General features: G+C 45.1%; 1 protein-coding gene across 1 annotated transcript in view; it reads right to left on the reverse strand.

Annotated features, from left to right (window-relative positions):
- Nucleotides 1-21,520, reverse strand: part of ST6GALNAC3 (ST6 N-acetylgalactosaminide alpha-2,6-sialyltransferase 3) — a 473,122-nt gene that overhangs the window by 283,680 nt on the left and 167,922 nt on the right. Inside the window, exon 2 of the mRNA XM_073593717.1 lies at nucleotides 1,451-1,648. Coding sequence (XP_073449818.1) covers nucleotides 1,451-1,648 — 198 coding nt within the window. The remainder of the gene's footprint in view (nucleotides 1-1,450; nucleotides 1,649-21,520) is intronic.

Genomic DNA, 21,520 nt, shown 5'->3' on the forward strand with positions numbered 1-21,520 from the left:
AGGTCCGATGAGGCACACACACGATCAGAATAGACGATGAAAAGCTTCCATTGGACTTTTTCTGTTGGACATTCCGCTCATGTGTACACGGCTTTAGGGTGACCAGGAGGGTTAGTGTTGGGGTAACAGGGAGGGTTAGTGTTGGGGTTATGAGGAGAGTTAGTGTTGAGGTTATGGGGAGAGTTAGTGTTGGGGTTACGGGGAGAGTTAGTGTTGGGGTTACCAGGAGGGTTAGTGTTGGGGCTACAGGGATAGTTAGTGTTGGGGTAACAGGGAGGGTTAGCGTTGGGGTTAGGGGGAGAGTTAGTGTTGGGATTACATGGAGGGTTAGTGTTGGGATTACATGGAGGGTTAGTGTTGGAGTTACATGGAGAGTTAGTGTAAGAACTACAGGGAGTGTTAGTGTGGGGGCTACAGGGAGGATTGGTGTGAAGGTTACAATGAGGGTTTGTGTTGGGATTACGGGAAGGTTAGTGTTAGGGTTATAGGGAGAGTTAGTGTTGGGGCTACAGGAAGAGTTAGTGTTGGGGTTACAGGGAGGGTTAATGTTGGGCTTACAGGGCTAGTTAGTGTTGGGCTTACAGGGATAGTTAGTGCTGGGGTTATGAGGAGAGTTAGTGTTGGGCTTACATGGAGGATTAGTGTTGCGGTTACATGGAGGGTTAGTGTAAGAGCAACAGAGAGGGTTAGTGTTGGACTTACAAGGAAGGTTAGTGTTGGGATTATGGGGAGAATTAGTGTAGAGATTACAGGGAGGGTTAGTGTTGGGGTTACGTGGAGAATTAGTGTTGAGATTACAGGGAGAGTTAGTGTTGGGGTTACAGGGAGAGTTAGCATTGGGGTTACGGGGGGAGTTAGTGTTAGGGTAATAAACAGGGCACATGTGCTTTTATATCTATTTATGTAACCACTTTTGCATTTTGACCTTAGTAAATGTTTGGGATACGCGGGTGTTGTGCTGACTATTTCTTATGATTAAGCTTTAACACGTTTTCCCATAAGCCAAGCACCCCAGCATTGGGAATATGGTTATGGTGCTGGATAGAATGGACAGATTTCTAGGTTTTTATTGTGTGTGTTGCAGTGGGAAGCTTCAGACCCTGTATTTGTCCCGGTGGGCAATGTCACTGGGACAGAAAGTGACGGGAAACCTTCCAGTGGGTACACCTACTCTGGTGGGGACAGCTGTCAGAGGTGGCACTTCCTCTCTCTTTGAGATTTCCACTAACTTCCTTTTGTATATCTGGGAGAGGAAGTGGAGGAAGCTCTCCCCATCCCCAATGGAAACAAAGATAGCAATAAAAACCCAAGAGAATATCTAACCCTTCTACACATAGAAGGGGAGTGTTGGCTTTTAAGTTTTTGTGTGTCGAAGGTACAAAAAGACATACACAAGGCACTTTAGCATAGCTGACTTAGATAAGCACATTAGCACAACAATGTCTGTTACCTCGTGAGTCCTCATGTTAATGTAGCCATCGTGATACGTCCGAGGCCGCTGCTGCCACATAACCGGCACAGGAGCGCACTGGGAGCTGGTCTGCCCAATACAAGACAGCAACTTCAGGAAGTTCACTTCATTGATGAGCCGGAGAACCATTAACAGCAGAAACACCGACACCGAACTGACAGCGAGGACGGGAACCCTCTGAAAGATACAAGGCAAGATCTATAAATATATATAAACACTAACGAGCGCCAACCAATCTGGATTGTATATGTTGTCAGGCAAATATAAGGCGAATATACAGTGATTTACAAACCACTTATGCCCCTGCCATAGCTCTATATTACCATGAGTCCTTGTGTAGCCAAATAAATAAATCCCAGAGAAATATTACTGACTTATTGTCAGTGTGTGTGAGATAACATCCGGCCAGTGAAGTGTTTCTGCAACCAAATGTATTAGGAATGGAGGCGGATAAGGCACAAATGTTTACATAAGGAAGGATTAGTGTTAGGGTTACAAGGAGGGTTAATGATATAGTTAGGGTTAGGGTTACAAAAATAATAAGTGTTAGGGTTATAGGAAGGTTAGTGTTGGGATTACAGGGATGGTTAATATTATTTGCAGGGAGGGATGGTTTGGGTTTATAAGAAGGGTTACTGTTGGGGTTACAGGGAGGGTTAGTGTTAGGGTTACATGGAATGACGGTTTGGGGTAACAGTAAGGTTAGTGTTGAGGTTACAGGGAAGTTTAGTACTAGTTACAGGGAGGGGTAATTAGGAGATGCTAGAAGGGTTAATATTAGGGCTCCAGGGAAGGTTAGTGTTAGGGCTCGCCTGTACTTGCATTGATTAGTAACACACTTTAAAGTGCCTACCACATTAATGTGCATACTTGATGTGTTTTTGATGCTTTTGTGATGCTTTTTTGAAGCTTTACTGAAGCTTGACAAATGCCCTGTGTGTGAAGCTTTCCATTTGTGGGTCTAATGCTACATTTTGAAGCATGTGTAAACAGGGCTTTGGGATTACTGGAAGGGTTAGTGTTGGGTTTACAGGGAGGGTTAATGTTAGGATTACAGGGAGGGTTAGTGTTGGGGTTACAGGAAGAGTTATTTTTGAAGTTACAGGGAAAGTTATTGTTGGGGCACAGGAAGGGTTAGTGTTGGGGTTACAGGGAGGGTTAATGTTAGGATTACAGGGAGGGTTAGTGTTGGGGATACTGGGAGGGGTAATGTTAGGATTGCGGTGAGGGTTAGTGTTGGGGTTACAGGGAAAGTTATTCTTTGGGGTACAGGGAGGGTTAGTGTTGGGGGTTACATGGAGCCTTGGTTTTGGGATACAGGGAGTCTTAGTATTGGGGTTACAAGGAGGGTTAATATTAGGATTACAGGGAGTGTTAGTGCTGGGGATACAGGGAGGGTTAATGTTAGGATTACAGGGAGGGTTAGTGTTGGGGATACAGGGAGTGTTAGTGTTGGGGATACAGGGAGAGTTAATGTTAGGATTACATGGAGGGTTGGTGTTGGGGTTACATGGAGGGTTAGTGTTGGGGTTACAGGGAAAGTTATTTTTGGGGCTCAGGAAGGGTTAGTGTTGGGGTTACATGGAGTCTTAGTGTTGGGGTTACAAGGAGGGTTAATGTTAGGATTACAGGGAGGGTTAATGTTAGGATGCAGGGAGGGTTAGTGTTGGGGTTACAGGGAATCTTAGTGTTGGGGTTACAGAGAGGGTTAATGTTAGGATTACAGGGGGGTTAGCGTTAGGATTACAGGGAGGGTTGGTGTTGAGGTTACAGGGAAAGTTATTGTTGGGGCACAGGGAGGGTTAGTGTTGGGGATACAGAGAGTCTTAGTGTTGGGGATACAAGGAGTGTTAGTGTTGGGGATACAGGGAGAGTTAATGTTAGGATTACATAGAGGGTTGGTGTTGGGGTTACAGGGAAACCTATTCTTTGGAGCACAGGGTGAGTTAGTGTTCGGGTTACATGGAGTCTTAGTGTTGGGGTTGCAAGGAGGGTTAGTGATGGAGCTACAGGGAAGGTTAGTGTTAGGGTTACAGTGAGGGTTAGTGTTGGGGTTACAGAAAGAGTTACTGTTAAGGTTACAGCGAGGGTTTAGTGTAAGGGTTACATAGTGTTAGGGTTATAGGAAGCTCAGTGTATCATGTGTATATATTCATATATGTAGCTTCTTTTGTTTTGCACAGAGTGTCCCCAATCCTCGTTTTCTGGGGTGTCCCGGCGGCGCTCCTGGCTCCTCCTCTTCATCGGGTGCTCCCCATGAAGAGCCGCATTCCATGGGGGCACCCATGCGGGCTCGCTCCCGAGTCCCGCTGCTGCATCCATTGACACAGATAGCAGGACTCGGCCCCACCACCCCACGTGTCACTGGATTTGATTGACAGCAGTGGGAGCCAATGGCTCCTGCTGCTATAAATCTATCCAATGAGGACCCGAGACAGCGGCTGGAGCTACTGGGCTCGTGCTCGTCGCTGGAACGATCGGGTTCAGGGATGAAATTGGGGGGCTCTGGGGGGATCTGCAGAGAGGGTTTACGACTCCTTTAACTCTAAAGTGATCCCTATACCAAGACTATTTTTACCAACTAGTGAGTGACATAGGTGTAATGAGAAGACTGTTTTCTTCTGTTCTCTTCTTAATAAATACCTGGTGAAAAAGCTTGACAATTACGGTAAAAGCCTTCTTCTTCTTCTTCAGGGACAAATTACCTTTAATAGCCTTTCCTCTCCCAGATCTCCCCCTCCCCCCAGTCTCTGGCCGGCTCTCCTCTCTGATGTCTTGCTTTCACTTCACACTTTTATCCTCGCTTGGATTTTCTGTTCCAGCTCCGCCGATGATTGCAAAGAGATTGATGTAAGATATAATGCGGTATTAACCACAAAAATGAAAATGTAATATATTGCAGCTTACCAATCATTAGCTGAGGTGGCTGCATTCGTTTTCTTTTTTTAGGCTTTTTTCCTCGGTGATCCGGCTAGTAAACACACCTCCAGTATTAGATTGAGCCCCATTTTGGACGAATGAGCACAGGAGGCACAGCAGATAGCAGCTTTGTCAGTCTGGGGGAGGGGAGTGCTAGATGTATTAGTAGATTTAAATACACTAACTAATTGAGGCTAAACTCCAGCTAATACTTTATAATCAGTTACAGCAAACAGTTTCTTTCCGTTTGGGATAAAGGTTTTACATGATTAAATAAAATGTGATCATTTTAATCACCCCTGCAAGTGCAAGTGGTTTGTTTCATCCATGTAAACTGATACATTCTGCTGGAGAACTTGTGCTTTTTAAAAAATAACAGACTTGCTGGCCAGATCACCAGGTGAAAATAAAGAAAAAGAAAGCCTAAAAAGGAAAACGAATGCAGCCATCACATCTAAAAATTGATAAGCTGTAATATAATAAATATTTGCTTTTGGGTTTAACACTTTAATTTTACAGCTGTTAAAAGCAACCTTGTCACTGAGCACCACCTGCAAAAGAAGACAGCTGTCCCACTGCCTGTTCCGTCAATCTTCCCTCTATTTAAAGCTGCAGGCTTGGGACTGCCCAATACTTGCACCCTGGGCCACTGATAAGGCAGTGCAACTGGCCCTCCTGTAGTGGGCCCAGGCCCCATTAGTTCAAAAGGGGGGCCTGGGCAGCTGCTGAGCAAGGGGGCCAGTTGTACTGCCTTGGACTTGTGAATCCCTCTGCAGTGCTGCTGGCTTTCTCCCACCGGCTGCCCTGCAGGGGAATTGGTTATAGTATCTGCCATCTCCATCTGCAGCCCAGGGGGGCCCCCTTGTGTGCCCTCCTCCCCAGCAGTGCTGCTGGCTTCCTGCCTCCCCTCTCCTGCCGGAAGCTTTGGAGCACAGGGATCGTTTCAGAAAGGAGAGCAGGGGAAGGGGCCGGTAAATATGTAATTTACTGGCCCCTTCCCTTCCTGAATTAAAACAGTAAGGATTGATCCATTCATAACTGAAGCATAGTAAACTGTGTTTACTATGCTTCAGTTTGTGAATGAACAGGAAGCTGCTCAGCACAAAGCACTTCCCATTCACGCACTGTCCAGTGCAGCTGAAGCTGCAGAGAAAAGGACTGAGGAGTCTCTGTCCTCATTCCCTTTCTCTGTCTCAAAAGTGTTTAGACCCCTGGTATTTCACCAAGTGCCCCAAAAAATGTTAAAAAATTTGAAAATAAATAATACAATTCTAAAAAAAAAATAATTAAAAAAATTAAGGACTTGTTCACATGTGCTTTGCTCTCTGAAGTCAACATTTGGATCACTCTTCAGAGTTCATTTGACAGACAATGAGAAATGTTGAAAGTGTCCATGCAATTTTCCCTATTAAGAGATATCTACACAAAATAAAGTCCAAGTGCAGATAAAAAAAAATGATGTGCAAAATTAAGGTCCTCTTCATAAGACCCCTTTCACACTGAGGAGCTTTACAGACGCCAGACAGCCTGAGTGCTTTCACACTGGGGCGGTGCGCTGGCAGGACGCTCAAAAAAGTCCTGGATGCTGCAATAGTGACGGACATTCACTGTTTATGCAGCTATTTTTGAACACTGAGGGCACTTTCACACTGGCAGCGCCCAGGCTTTGGAGGTAAAGCATCGCTATTTTTAGCGGCGCTTTTCGCGCCACTAGCGGGGGACTTTTAACCCCTGCTAACGGCCGAAAAAGGGTTAGAAGAGCCGCTGCAGCAGCACCGCCGTTAAGGCCCCTTTTACACTGGGGCTGTGGGTGCGTCGGCGGTAAAGCGCCGCTGTTTTTAGCAGCGCTTTACCGTCATTTTCACGGCGCTATTCAGCCGCTAGCGGGGCGCTTTTACCCCCGCTAGTGGCCGAGAAAGGGTTAAAACCATCCGCAAAGCCGGCGGTATAGCCACGCTGCCCTCTCTCTGGCTTTCACATTGGAGAGACAGGAGCGGCTCTTTCAGGGCGCTTTGCAGGCGCTATATTTAGCGCTGCAGCGCCTACAAAGTGTGAAAGGGGTTTAAAAGTGCCCCGCTAACGGCCGAAAAGCGCTGCTAAAAATAGCGGCGCTTTACCGCCGAAGCACGGCCGCTGCCAGTGTGAAAATGTCCTTAGTGTTAAAAAAAAACAGCATAAACAGTGAACATCCGTCACTATTGCAGCTTCCAAACCGTGACACCACCACCTTAGTAAAGAATGCAGACTTACCAACTTCATGGTCTGCAGAGCATGTGGCCAAACAACCCAGCCAGGGTTTTCCCAAAGCGTTCCTAAAGGGTTCTCTCAAGGACAGAGGTTTGGACTGTAAGGGTCATCTCAGGATCATCCCCATAGAATCATCGTCAGAACATAAAAGAAAAAGCTCTGCATGGTGTAAAACCATTTTGATAGCTTTATTTAAAAATTTCAGTTGCACTTACATCAATGGAATAAGTGTAGCATTTAAAATTTCTTGCCGGTCGACATACAGCAAAAACAAATCGCACTTCCTGGAACACGCGATGACGTAGGCACATCGTTCTGCCCTATGCGTTTCGTCACAAGTGACGTCTTCCCGGGCACCGTAATTGTGCACTTCGTTTTTTATCTGCACTTGTACTTCATTTTGTGTAGTTACCTCTTAATAGGGAAAATTGCATGAACACTTTCAACTTTTTTTATGAGTATCACTGTTTTTTAGTAGTGCGGCTCTTTTGACATTTAATCAGAAGCACAGAGGGACCAGGCAAAAAACACCTAGAAGTGTGTGATGTGAGGAGGCCATTACTCTGCAAAAGGAGCAAAGACTTGAGAAATGAGCAGCAAAAGAGGTGACTGAAAACTCACTTCTTTTGCAAGTGATGCTTTTTTATGTTTTATTTCAGCAACAAAGTTGGTTTAATCAGAAGCTCTTGTAGACTTGAACCCAGAACTATGCCCAAACCATTTTTGGCAGTTTTGCTAAGTATTAGATTACTCAAAGATAACTGAATATTGTTTCTTATCTTAAAACACCATCATAAATTGATACGCATACTGGGCTGTCTAATATGGAAGCCCAGCACTAGCTTTGAACTTACAGACTGAAGATCTAGAGGGCACAATGACGGGGGGAGGGGGGTGGCTCATCTAGGTTATTCAACTTGACTCATTTACAGTAGCTGTGTATCCTAGAATTGTGATATCTTGATCTGTATTCACAGCTCAGCAGTAAAGAAGCTATTTGAAGTCCCTGAGAAGCAGATTTGCACTGGCCACATGCTGCCAGCAAAAGGGTAATATCGGATATTTATATAAAAGATATCATATTTATCTTAAAGTGGTTGTGAACCTCTGAAATAAAAAATGAACAAAGCATATCCCTTAGAGTGTGTAATTGACGAAAATCCACAGCACTTAGGGCTTGTTCACACCTACAAAATACTGGTGCTTATCAAACGCACCTATAGTGTTAATTCGCGTTAATAAGTGCAGTGTCTAATGAGCATTAAAAATGCTCCCCTAAATGCCCTTCGGGTTTGGTATTCATTTGGAGGGGAACCCCATGCCAATTTTTTTTTTTTTAAATTGCGTGGGGCCCCCCCAACATCCATACCAGACACTCACCCAAGCATGCATCCCGGCAGGTCAGGAAAGGGCGGGGATCAGCAAGCGCCCCCAGCCCTCCCTGCCCCAAAGCACCCCCATATGTTGAGGGCATGTGTCCTGGTATGGTTTTGGGGGGGGGGCGCTTGCTGATCCCCCGCCCTTTCCTGACCTCCCGGGTTGCATGCTTGGGTGAGTGTCTGGAGTGGATTTTGGGGGGGACCCCATGCAATTTAAAAAAAAAATGTCATGGGGTTCCCCTCAAAACCAATACCAAAGCAACCACCCCAAAGGACCTTGTACTCATATTGATGGGGGCAAGGGCCTCTTCTCCCACAACCCTGGCCAGTGGTTGTGGGGGTCTGTGGGCAGGGGGCTTATCAGAATCTGGAAGCCCCCTTTAACAAGGGGAGCCCCCAGATCCCCCCCCCATGTGAAGGCGTATGGGGTACATTGCACCCTTACCCATTCACCAAAAAAGTGTCAAAGAGAAATAAAAACAGAGACAGTTTTTTGACAATTCCTTTATTAAAGAAAACAAAAACAGTCAATCATGACGCCCGCCACCACCGCCAACCCTAAAAAAAAAAAAGCTCTGCTCACTCCGAAGGCTCCTACCGTCTGCCTGCTCCGCCGTCAGACATTTTTGGAAATAGCTAAGGGGCGGGGTCACCTGGCGACATCACCTGGTGGCACTGCCCACTTGTGGCATCATCAACCGGTGCACTGCTGATGAGTCATCCATTGTTAAGAACGCGGCGGCCGGCCCCCTCCTTAACAACCAGCTAAAATTTGCACCGGACATAATGTACTAACCGTCGGTTTGGTTGTGGCACGTTACCCTAGACTTGAATGGAAGGCATTGAAAAACTTCAAATGCCTCCAGACTCGACATAGACGCTTCAATTTTGAAGACACTAACACTTCATGTTTTGATAATGTGAACAGAGCTGTGTGCTGTCCATTGTATTATTTGCATAGGCATTAAGGGCATTAAAAATGCCCCTTAAACGTGTGCTCTCAATGTCAGTGTGAACTTAGCCTTATGCCCCGTACACACAATCGGAAACTCCGCCAGCAAAAGTCCAATGTGAACTTTTGGTTGGAAATTCCGACCGTGTGTATGCTCCATCGGACTTTTGCTGGTGGAATTTCCGCAAGCAAAAGATTGAGAGCAGGTTCTCTATTTTTCCGACGAAAAAATTTCCTATCGGAAATTCCGATCATCTATAGCAATACCAACGCGCAAAATTCCTACGCATGCTCGGAAACAATTCGACGCATGCTCAGAAGCATTGAACTTAATTTTCTCGGCTCGCCGTAGTGTTGTACGTCACCTCGTTCTTGACTGTCGAAAGTTCAGAGAACTTTTGTGTGACCGTGTGTATGCAAGCCAAGCTTGTGTGGAATTCTGTCAGAAAAACCATCCAAGGTTTTTCTGACGGAAATTCCGATCGTGTGTACGCGGCATTAGTGTGATTTCTATCTGCTGTCTCCTACCTCTGCTATCTGCATGGGTCACTTATGGTTATGCTAATTCAAAAGGATACAGGGGGACAGGGTAGAGGAGCTCCAGCACACAGCCTGTAAATAACATGGGAAAGAGAAACATGCACAGCTGAGGCTGCCAATCACAGGCTGTGTGCTGGAGCCCCCCCCCCCCCCCCCATTTTCCTGGATCCCTTGGACCTGTCATAACCTGTCAGAAATGACAGCCAAGGAGGTTGAAAACAGACAGAAATCACACTCAGTGCTTGGAACTGAGGCAAGTACACACTATAGAAGGATACGCTTTGTTCATTTTTCATTTCAGAGGTTTATAACCACTTTAAACAACAACTTGATGAGAAGCAATTAGTAAAAACAGACTGTCAATCTGTCAATCTGCAAATATAATCCCCAGCATCTAACTATTTCAGGTCTGCTAGGTGTTAACCTGGTAAAATGGTATCAAACCATACCTCCCAACTTTTTGAGATGAGAATGAGGGACACCTATTAGCAAAAGTATGCAGGCATAGGACACACCCCTTGCCAAGCCCCCTTAAAGGAGAATTGTAAAAAAACAATATTGGTTAAACCCAAACGTGCTTTTTTTACCACTTCTATTCCTTTATATTGGCTTTTGGAATTTACAAATGCAGCAATTTAGAAATTGGATGAAAGGTTTATCACTGGGAAACACTTTTTAAAAGAAAAAAAGTGCATTTTATATACAACTATATAGATCAGACCAAAATGAGGGACAAATGAGAAGGAATGAGGGACAGAGGGACATTGCTCCAAATCAGGGACAGTCCCTCGAAATCAGGGACAGTTGGGAGCTATGTAAATAGTTGTATCCAATGTGTTCGGTGAGAGATACCTTCATGCAAAGTTCCTGCTCACCTCCAATATCTGACCCCACTACAGAGTCAAATCAGCCTCAGTGTCCTCCACTTAAGATGATACTGGATGATAATGGAACACTCCCTCTGGTAGCGCCCCAGAATCTTAATCCTCTACCACTTAGGCCCCTTTCACACGATTGGCAGTGGTGGCTGGTGTGTTTTTTTATTTCGGGGGGGGTGGGAAACAACCCTTACTCTTGATAGTCATGTATTATTTAATGAAACACAAATGGAGAAACCATAGTGCTCTCTGCTACGAATATATTTATTAAAAATGTATTTATTAAAAACACTCACAAAAGTATAGGTAAAAAACGCACATCATCAGCTCACCATACTGATACAAACTGGTGAAATTACGTCAGTGGCAACGGCTCCTCCCACCTGTGAAAAAAAAAAAAAAATGGGTGGGAGCCATTGACGTCATTTCACCAATTTGTATCAGTGACTATCGAGAGTAAGAGGTGGAAGCAACTCTGTCACCCTGTGCACACCCTCAAATGCAAACGCGTGCACAGAATATGCAAATATATGCAAAGAACGACTCCACCACACATGTTATATATCACCGTGAACGGCGCTCTAGAATCATCCTTCACAAGTTTACTCTAAAGTGATGAGCTGTAAAGGCCATTAAAGCGTTGCCTATTGATCATTTTGGGTACTGTTATTGTTTGCTATATTTAAGCGATAGTAAAGTAAAAAAAAAAATAAAAAATTCACCCTGCAAGGCAATGACATAATGTGCTAGTTTGCATCATATACTAGCACATTATGAGAGACTTAAGCCTAGTACACACGGACTGAATGTTGGCTAACATCAGCCGGTTCAATAGAAACCAGCCCACATTCGGCCTGTGTGTATGGCAGCCGGTCCGGCTTATGACCGAAAAATGTCTGACAACCAGCTCCCAATGGCTGAGAGCGCTGACCGGAGTGTTCTGACAAGGGGGGCTATCCTCCTGTCAAAACACAATAGCACAGCAGGGGAGATTGCTGTACTAACATCAGCTTGTTAGTACAGTGGCTCCGACCTGAGCTGTCAGAGCTAGGTGAAATGAAAAAAGAAACTAGTGGTGTGTATGAGGCACGTTTAGGAGATATTCATTTTACCTACAGATAAGCCTTATTATAAGCTTACCTGTAGGTAAAAGTTCCAGAAACAACTTTACTACCGCCTTAAGGGCACATGCCGTTTTGAAGTCTGACACATTCGGTATCTGTTTACTCTACACAGCTTATTTTTTTTATTTCCTACAAAAAATAGTGGGGATTGAATTGTGTTTGTTGCAGTAAAATTGATTTTGGTGTATTTTGTCCTGAAAATATAGATTTGATAAACAGTTGGGCAAATGTTGTGCATCATATAAAAATTGCAACTACCATCTTTTTATTCTATTGGGCCTTTCAGAAAATACATAATATTCTGGGGATTTTAAACAGTTTTATAGCTAAGAATGTAGATTTTAACATATGTGCGAAAATGAAAAAAATTGCTTTAAAGGGAAAGTGGTTAAAGCTTTATTGGTGGCTTGCCGCTGGGGTCATCATGGCCTCATTCATAGTTATAGTGCATACTTGTATCAGTGTACAATGTACTAAAATACGTTTATTGTTAATAGACTCTTGACATTATGTGTAATATATTGTTCTGACTTTTATGAGGCATGTATGAAAGAAACATAAAAACCTTGGTCAGTTTGCTACTTGCTTCAACATGATTCAACACACGATCGGATTTTTGGCCAACAAAACCCTGGAATTCTGTCCGAAGGGCGTTGGCCCAAACTTGTCTTGCGTACACATGGCACACAATTGTTGGCCAACAAATACGAACGTAGTGACGTACTACGTGTTTTTTTAGCTCTTTAGTGCCACCCTTTGGGCTCCTTCTGATAATTTAGTATTAGTAGAAGTTTTGGTGAGTGTTGATTCGCACTTTTCTTTTTGCACTTTTCAGTTAGTTTCGTCAGCCAGACAGACATGTTGCGGAATCAGAGGAGATAACATGTTACATATTATTGGCCTTGGAGTAAGGCTCGGTTCACACATGGGCGGCACGACTTGCAGGTCGCCTCAGCGAGGCGACCTGCAAACGACTGCCGGGGCGACTTGCGAGACGACTTCTGCATAGAAGTCTATGCAAGTCGCCCCAAGTCGCCCCCAAAGTAATACAGGAACCTTTTTCTAAGTCGGAGCGACTTGCGTCGCTCCGATTAGAACGGTTCCATAGCACAGAACGGGAGGCGACTTGTCAGGCGACTAGGTCGCCTGACAAGTCGCCCCAGTGTGAACCGAGCCTTATTGCTTTGACATTATTTTTTTGGTTGAATAATAATGATTTGATATATTTTCTATATTTTTGGATGCATAGAATGCACTTTTTGGTTACGTTCTATTGGCAGATAGCATGTCTAATTCTATTTGTTTTCTTTTTTTAATGCACAGTAAAAATTGTGTAGAATAATACTTGGCTATGTGTTTTACTTCATATGACAGTTTGGGAGTCGGCAGTTACATTTAAAAAAATACAATGTAAAATTGACAAGGGACACCAACATAGTTGTATCTTTGATCTTAAAAACTACAGGATAATGGTGTTGTGGTAACTTGCCCAAAAAAAAAGCATAATATTATTCTTGATATCACTACAAAAAAAAACCCTTTGAAAATTAATTTGCAATAACTCCATCAGTATCACCAGCAAAGCAGCTTCATTATTATCCCATTAAAGAAGAAGAGAATTGTGCCACGTCACAAATGTTAATTCTCCATTACGAACGCTAGTTTACAAGACCGACCGCTTCTGGCTCGTCTGACAACACACATTTGTCCGCGGAAAATTTGAAAACCTGACAACAATTATCAGATGGAGCGTAGACACGGTCGGATTTTCCGCCAACAGCCTGTCATCGAACACAAAAGTCCGATCGCGTGTACGAGGCTTCAGTCCTCCGTCCATCCTCGATACTGCAGGACCCTCTTATGACCCGCTGAACATGAATAACCCAACCATCACGCAATTTCATTAGGCAGAACTTTCTGATCTCTGTTGAAGTAAGCCTAGAAAGGCAGTCAGAGAAGCGTATCATGGGCAGGATTGAGAATACCTGGCCTGCCTCTCTGGGGGCCCAAGAACTGTTTTTCAAAGAAGGCCAGACTGACGTCTACAAGGCCATCTTAACAGAGGGGGGGAACAGCGTACAACAACTGTGCCTGGGTGAAAAACAAAAGCCCTGAGCATGAACACCATCTTCTCAATTGCTGTACGCCATTCAAGGCTTAAAGTGGACCTGTCAGTATCTATATATGTCTTCATGAATACACTTCTGACAAGTCAGTATATACAACAATTGTATAATTTTTCAAAACGCTCCACCATTTATCATTTAGGGCCCATCCACACTTATCCAGTCCTTTATGATCAGTTAATGAACACATATGTCACATAAATATTGTGTTAGGGCAGGCCAATCATTTCAATGCACCCAAAATCAGACCCGCACAATTTTTTCTGATGTCTGTTGTTTTGGTCTACAATGTGGGTGCAATGGCTTAGTGGATGGGGGGGCACAGTAAAGCACTCCACTCTAATACATGTATTGCTATGCGTTGTGGCAAAACACATTTTGTGGCGTTGGTTGGTCTTCTAAATGGGCCCTAAAAGGCCATCCATGAGCTTTAGTCATGTGACTAGACTGAGAGACTTGTGTCATTGGTCTGCTGCAGGTAGGATGAATAATTTTCTTTGTCCCCTTTCCCTCAGTCATTGCTCTGGCTATAATGTTAGAGCTGTATGGGTGATTTTAAATACCAACTCCACTTAAAGCGGAGCTAAATGCAAAAAATTTTAAAACGCGAACAGGTAGGCTCTATACATGCATGCAATGGGGGATTTACTAAAATTGGAGCATTTAGAATCTGCTGTAGCTGTGCATGGCAGCCAATCAGCTTCTAGCTTCAACTTGTTTAGTTAAGCTTTGACAATAAAACCTGGAAGCTGATTGGTTTCTATGCAGAGCTGCACCAGATTTTGCACTCTCCAGTTTTAGTAAATCCCCCCAATGCCTCTTCTGCAATAAAAAACATTCGCATTTGCAACCCTCTGCAGAATGTATAGTTTACATTTCTGAAAAAGTGTGTTGGGATGAAAGACATCATCTCACACCGGCCAAGATCCCTGAAGACCAACACCCGGAAGAAGCCTTGGAGTAGATTCCTGTGCTGGTGAGGGACTTTGTAGTGGTCTGATTAATGAAAATAGGTAAGTATTTTAGTTCTACTTTAAAGAAGAATTTCAGGTATGGATATGATATAGTTACATTGGTCCAGAAAGGACTAATGTAACTATGCATATACCAAACCTGGCCAATGCCCCTGGAAGCTGGAAGTCACTGAAGTAAATGGAGATCACTGAAGTAGTGGTGTCTATGCTGAGCGGCTGACCTGCTGCATTCCAAAACAGGAGGTTAGCTGCTTGGCAGGAGCCATTCAGAGAATGCTTTGTATTTGCTAAATTAATGCAGTGTTCTCTGAATGGAATAAGTGGAAAGGCATGGTGGTGACATCACGCTCTCCACCTCATCTAATCAGAGAACGCTTTGCATTCATTCCGAACATGCAAGGCATTCTCTGAAAGGCGACGGTGCCAAGTGGCAAGCCTCCTATGTTCAGAATACAGCAGGGCAGTCGCTTGGCTGTAAGCAAGTTGAGATCACTGGAGTAGCAGTGTCTGTTTCAATGGTTTCCAGCTTCCAGGAGCATTGGCCAGGTATGGTATATACATATTTACATTGGTCCAAGCTGTACCAATGTAACTATGTAAAAATATCCATACCTGGAATTATATCTTTAAAAGAGAAGTATGGCCAAAACTTTTGTGACTTCTTTTTTGGGTCACAAGAGTGCACTTACTTTTGCACCCCCGTGACCAAGAAACAGCCGACAGCAGGCTAAGGTTCACTGTTGGCTGACATCACAGAGCTGCTCCAGTCTCTGGATGTATCCTGACAATATTGTTGGGATTCACCCAGATGCCTAACCGGCAGCTGGCTCAGCCTCTCAGCACAGCACAGAGAGCCTAGGCCAGCCACTCCCTCCACAGTGAGTGCTGGAGGGGCCGAGCAAAGAGCCGGTGACTAACAGTTGGCGCTCTGTGCTCAGATCTGACAAAGAACTGAGCAATCAGTGGTCACATGATCACTCAGATCTTGGGCCTAGAGCCGGCGGGGGACAGCTGGAGCCATATAGGTGAGTGTAGATGTTTGTTTGTTTTTATTCCTGCATTTCTACTTTAAAGGGGTTGTAAAGGTAAAAGTTTTTTCACCTTAATGCATTAAGGTGAAAAAACATCCGACAATACCGCCCCCCCCCCCCCCCCCAGCCCCCCTGTTTTACTTACCTGACCCCTCGAAAGTCCCGCACTCGCCCCCGATGTCCTCTTCACCGTTCAGCCTGGCCGTTGATTGGCTACAGTGGATGGATTGAAAGTAGCGCAGCCATTGGCTCGCGCTGCTGTCAATCACATCCAAGGACGCGGCGCGCCGGGGGGGCGGGGCCGAGTGATACAGTGAGCGGCTATGGCCACCGGCTGTATCACGGGAGCGTGCCCACAAGCACTCAACACCATGCGAGGGAGCTTGCATGAAGGTGTTGAGTCCTTGCGGGGGGAGCCGAGACAGCCGCCAAGGGACCCCAGAAGACCAGGTTCGGGGCCACTCTGTGCAAAACGAGCTGCACAGTGAAGGTAAGTATAACATGTTTGTTATTTAAAATAAAAATATATATATATCTTTAGTGTTCCTTTAAGGAAAAGAGTTGAATGGCACCCCAATTCACCCTCTGTGCATTGTGGTAATGTGTAGCAAAACACATGCCATTTATTTTGGCCCAGAATGATGCCTGAAAAAATATGGCATCAGCTTTTTGGGAAAAAAAAAAAAGAAAGATGAAGCCATTGTCAGGGGGGAAATTGTGATCATTTTTGAGAGGTAACAAATATCTGTAATGGCTACACATTGAGGAAGAATTACTAAAACTGAAGAGTGCAAAACCTGGTGCAGCTGTGTATAGAAACCAGCTTCCAGCTTTTATTGCCAAAGCCCAATCAAAACATTCCTGCCTGGCTGTCATTCTGCTATACGCCGGGCGGGGGTTCCATTGTTCCGACTGGGCATCATGTGATGTCCTTTAGAAAAATCTGCTTGTGCGCGCCCCTAGACACACCGCATTTAGATCACGGTAAAGAGCCTATGACAGTGATGGCGAACCTATGGCACGCAGAGCCATCTCTGTGGGCACGCGAGGGGGTCCAGGTTCACGGCGGGGAGAACACGGCAGCAAGCAGCGGCAAGGTGCAGGAAATTATCTGTACGAGTGAGTGGGCGGCTCCACAGCCTCCGTGCGGAAGGCTACAGGCCTGAGAGCACGAGAGGGAGAGAAGCAAGCAGTGGTGAGGTGCAGGAAACTGTCTGCATGAGTGAGTGGGTGGACCCGCATCCACCACGTGGTAGGCTACAGGCCTGACAGCATGGGAGGGAGAGAAGAGCTTCATCGCTTAATTTTATGGCCTAAGAGGGGCGCAGCATCCCTGGCACCTGCCGGAGCCTGGACTCCTTAAACCTCCTTCAACATTGAAGCCCGGAGAACAGATTGACTGTGGGCCCGGAAGACGAGGACAGGCGAGAGGCGCAGGCTGTGAGGGAGCCACTGGATGGAACAGAGCAGAGGGCTCTCCCGGATCAAGGATGGAGACAGATACCAGGCACAATTATACACTGAATACCTGCAGACAAAGACTGGGGCAGGGAGGCAGAGCATGGATTGCAGATAGGGACAGAGCTAGAGGTCTCCCTTTCTCTCAGCTCCCCTCTTTTTCAGTCCCCCTCTTTCTGCTCCCCCTCTGTCCCTTCTCTCTCTGTGTGGCCTCCCTCTCTCTGTCCCCCTTCTTTGCGTCTCCTCTCCCTGTCCCCCACTCTCCCTGTTGTCCTCCTCTCTCTCTGTGTCCCCCCTCTCTCTCTCTGCCCCTCTCTCTCTCTCTCTGTCCCCTCCCTCTTTGTCTCTGTCCCCTCCCTCTTTCTCTCTGTCCCCTCCCTCTATCTCAGCATCTCTCTGTCCCCCTCTCTCTCTCTCTCTCTCTCTCTCTCTCACAACCCCCACTCTATCTCTCTCTCTCACACACACACCCTCTATTTCGCTCAGCACCCCTCTCTCGCAAATTGCCGTGTTGGCACTTTGCAACACAAAACCAACCTATTTATTTCCGTTTAGGCACTCGGGCTCAAAAAGGTTCGCCATCACTGGCCTATGACGTAGGCTCTTTACCACGTGATCAGCTGTGTCCAATCACAGCTGATCACAGTGTAGATAGAAAGTGCCAGTTATCAGAATTTTTCTACTCGTGCTGACAGAGTGGAGGAGAGTCGATAAGCGGCTCTCCTATCGGGGGGGGGGGGGGGGTGGCACTGATAATCAGTGCATTGATTATAAGTGCAGCCCCATCAGTGATGCCCACCAGTGGTGCCAATCAGTGCTCACCAGTGGTGCCAATCAGTGCCCATCAGTGATGCCAATCAGTGCCCATCAGTGTTGCCTTTCAGTGCCCATCAGTGATGGCTGTCAGTGCCTCCTATCAGTACTGCTTATCAGTGCCGCCTATCAGTGCCCATCAGTGCTGCATATTAGTGCCTCCTCATCAGTGCCCATCAGTGCAGCCTCATCAGCGTACATCAGTGAAGGAGAAAAATTGCTTATTTATAACAGAAACTAAGAAAAACTTTTTTTTCTTCAAAATTTTTAGTCTTTTTTCATTTGTTTATCAAAAAAACTCAGTGGTGATTAAATACGACCAAAATAAAAAGCTCTATTTGTCTCAAAAAAATGGTAAAAATGTTGTTTGGGTACAGCACTGCATGACCATGCAATTGTCATTCAAAATGTGACAGCGCTGAAAGGTGGCAGGAAGGGGGTGAAAGTGCCCAGTACTGAAGTGGTTAAACAAGCTGAAGTTAGAAGCTGATTGGCTCCCATGCACAGCTACACCAAATTTTGAGTGTTCCAGTTTTAGTAAATCTCCCCCATAATGTAAAATGATATCTGGTGCTAAGTTTCCTTTGATTTTCACCTGTGTACCTTTAAGAGTCCATACACCTTCGAATCCCAACCACGACACTACCTGCCTGGAGTTTGCATGTTCTCCCTGTGCCTGCGTGGGTTTCCTCCGGGTACTCCAGTTTCCTCCCACACTCCGAAGACATGCTGGTAGGTTAATTGGATCCTGTCTAAATTGGCCCTAGTATGTACGAATGTGAGTTAGGGACCTTAGATTGTAAGCTCCTTGAGGGTAGGGACTGATGTGAATGTACAATGTATATGTAAAGCGCTGCGTAAATTGACGGCGCTATATAAGTAACTGAAATAAATCAATAAAATGCAGAGCGGCATAGGAGAGGAGCTCAGCCCAGTAAAGTGCAGAACAAGTCGGCAATAATTCCCACAGTGCGATGATTTACGGTCGCCTGCCGCAGAAATTTAACTCCACTGCCAGGAGCTCCCAGAGAATCCGGTCAATAGACTTAAGCAAGTTGATTGATTCCTTCTGGATGGACATTTATGGCGCCTGTAAATATCCCTGGACAAGACAGCTTTCTGAAGACAAAGCCCTTATCTCGGCTGGAGAAGAAATTCTCCCTCTGCTGGAGCTTACACTTGTAAAACTGCCATTTCCAGGAGAAAAAAAAAAGCAGCGGGGAGGATATGAGCTCTTGAGGCAAGAGTGCGGCCTGAATCTGAAATTTTAGGGCAGCACACGGGTTTAATGATTATCTCTCTTGATTTACATCACCGGGGTCCTAGGCTCAGTTGCTACAAGGACCTCCATCTATTAAAAGATATGTTTACCTTTTGTAACATGTTACATCTTACACCCATATTCAGGGTGTAACATGTTACAAATCCACCGTCCCCCTCCCCTCCCTGGCTCCCTGATGTGACAGGCAGCCGGCGATCTTCATCCCCGGCTCTCTGTCACACCGCCCGCCCGGCCATGTCACTCATTCACAGAGCCCTGTGAATAGAAAACGACATGGTCAGGCAACCTTTGTGGCTGTCGGCTTGTAGTCCTCAATGAACTACCACGGCACTGTGGTAGTTAATTGATGTTTCCTGCTAGTGTGTAACTGTTTGACTGTATAATGTATGGCCAAACAGCTTACATACAATACCTGCAAGAGCCCTGCATAGCACGCACGATCTGCACCCCCTCCCGCCGCCTTCCACAGCTTGCTTAGGCTCTCCTGTTCCACTAGGGTCGCCACCTGTCAGGGATTCACCCGGACAGTCCAGGTTTTGAATCTTGTGTCCGGGTTTCAGGTGAACTGAAACCCAGACACCTTATTCAGACCGGGCGGTGGCTCCCCAAGTAACCAAGATAGTCGCACACAAATCTGTTGCCGTCCGAGAGCTGCAGGAAGTTGTCTTGGGGCAGGTTCGGCATCACTGGGGGGGGGGGGCAGGGCGATGATGATAGCAAGAGCAATTTGGCCACACCCACGGTTCACTGTGGAACACTATGCGCACCACATTACTACTGGGCGGCACAGTGGCGCAGTGGGTAGCACTCTCGCCTAGCAGTAAGAAGGGTCGCTGGTTCAAATCCCAACCACGACACTACCTGCCTGGAGTTTGCATGTTCTCCCTGTGCCTGTGTGGGTTCCTCCGGGTACTCCGGTTTCCTCCCACACTCCAAAGACATGCTGGTAGGTTAATTGGATCCTATCTAAATTGGCCCTAGTATAGGTATGAATGTGAGTTAGGGACCTTAGATTGTAAACTCCTTGAGGGTAGGGACTGATGTGAATGTATAATTATATATGTAAAGCGCTGCGTAAATTGACGGCGCTATATAAGTACCTGAAATAAATAAATAAATAAATAAATACTCTCTTGGGACACTCAAAGGTGGTGTCCCAGACAGCTAAAGTGTTTGGGTTTGGCTTGAAGAAAAGGTGGCAACCCTACATCCCACAGGAAGACCGGAGCGACCAGCCTGGGCGTCCGTTGGCTGGTCAGGAAGCCAAACAAAGCCAGGATCAGCTTTGATCATCTCTCTGCTATAATAACCCAGAAGCAATGACCTGACAACACTTCCATTTATCCAGGTGTTAAAGCATTCAAAAACACTTATCTTGGTGTTTTGAATGCTTATAAGTGCAGAGGAGGGATTTAGGGTCTTATAGACCCCAGATCTCTCTATAAAAAATACCTGTCACATGCCTATCGCTGTCATAAGGATGACTACATTCCTTGTGACAGCAATATAAAAATTAAATAAAAAATATGGGGTATGCAACAGTCAACCTTTTCTTGTTATTTCTTAAAAAATAAGAAAATCCAAGTGAAAGAAAAAAAAATTAAAGCAGCAGTGTAAACAATAAATAAATAAATAATAAAAAAAAAAAAGTAAAGTGCCCCTGTCCCCACCCTGCTAACGCGCAAAGAAGAATGCATGTGTCAGTCCCACATGCACGCAAACATGTGAGGTATCACTGCAAACGTTGGATGATGGGTAGTAACTCTATCACTAGACCTCCTCTGTACATGTAAAGTGACAACCTGTAGAGGCTTTTAGAGCGTCGCCTATGGATAGTAAAATTGACATAGTTTGTCAACCCTGCACAGGCGTGCGCAATTTAAAGCGTGACACATTTCCCATCTGTTTACTCGCCGTAACATCATCTTTTCTATTTTACAAACAAATTGGGTTATGTATTGTGATTTTTTGCATTAAGATTTAAGAAATTGCATTTAAAAAAAACGCTGCACAAATACCGTGTGACATAAAAAAATTGCAAAACCCACCAATTTATTTTCTAGGGCCTCTGCATTTACAATATCTCACGAAAATGAGTACACCCCACACAAGCTGTACACTCACTACTTTACATTGTAGCAAGGTGTTATTTCTTAAGTGTTGTCACATGAAAAGATATACAAGAATAAAATATTTACAAAAATGTAAGGGGGTGTACTCACTTTTGTAAGATACTGATATATATATATATATATATATAATATACACACACACACACATATATATATATATATATATATATATATATATATATATATATATATAT

Source organism: Aquarana catesbeiana, linkage group LG07, assembly GCF_042186555.1.
Source record: "Aquarana catesbeiana isolate 2022-GZ linkage group LG07, ASM4218655v1, whole genome shotgun sequence".
Classification (NCBI taxonomy): Eukaryota; Metazoa; Chordata; class Amphibia; order Anura; family Ranidae; genus Aquarana; species Aquarana catesbeiana.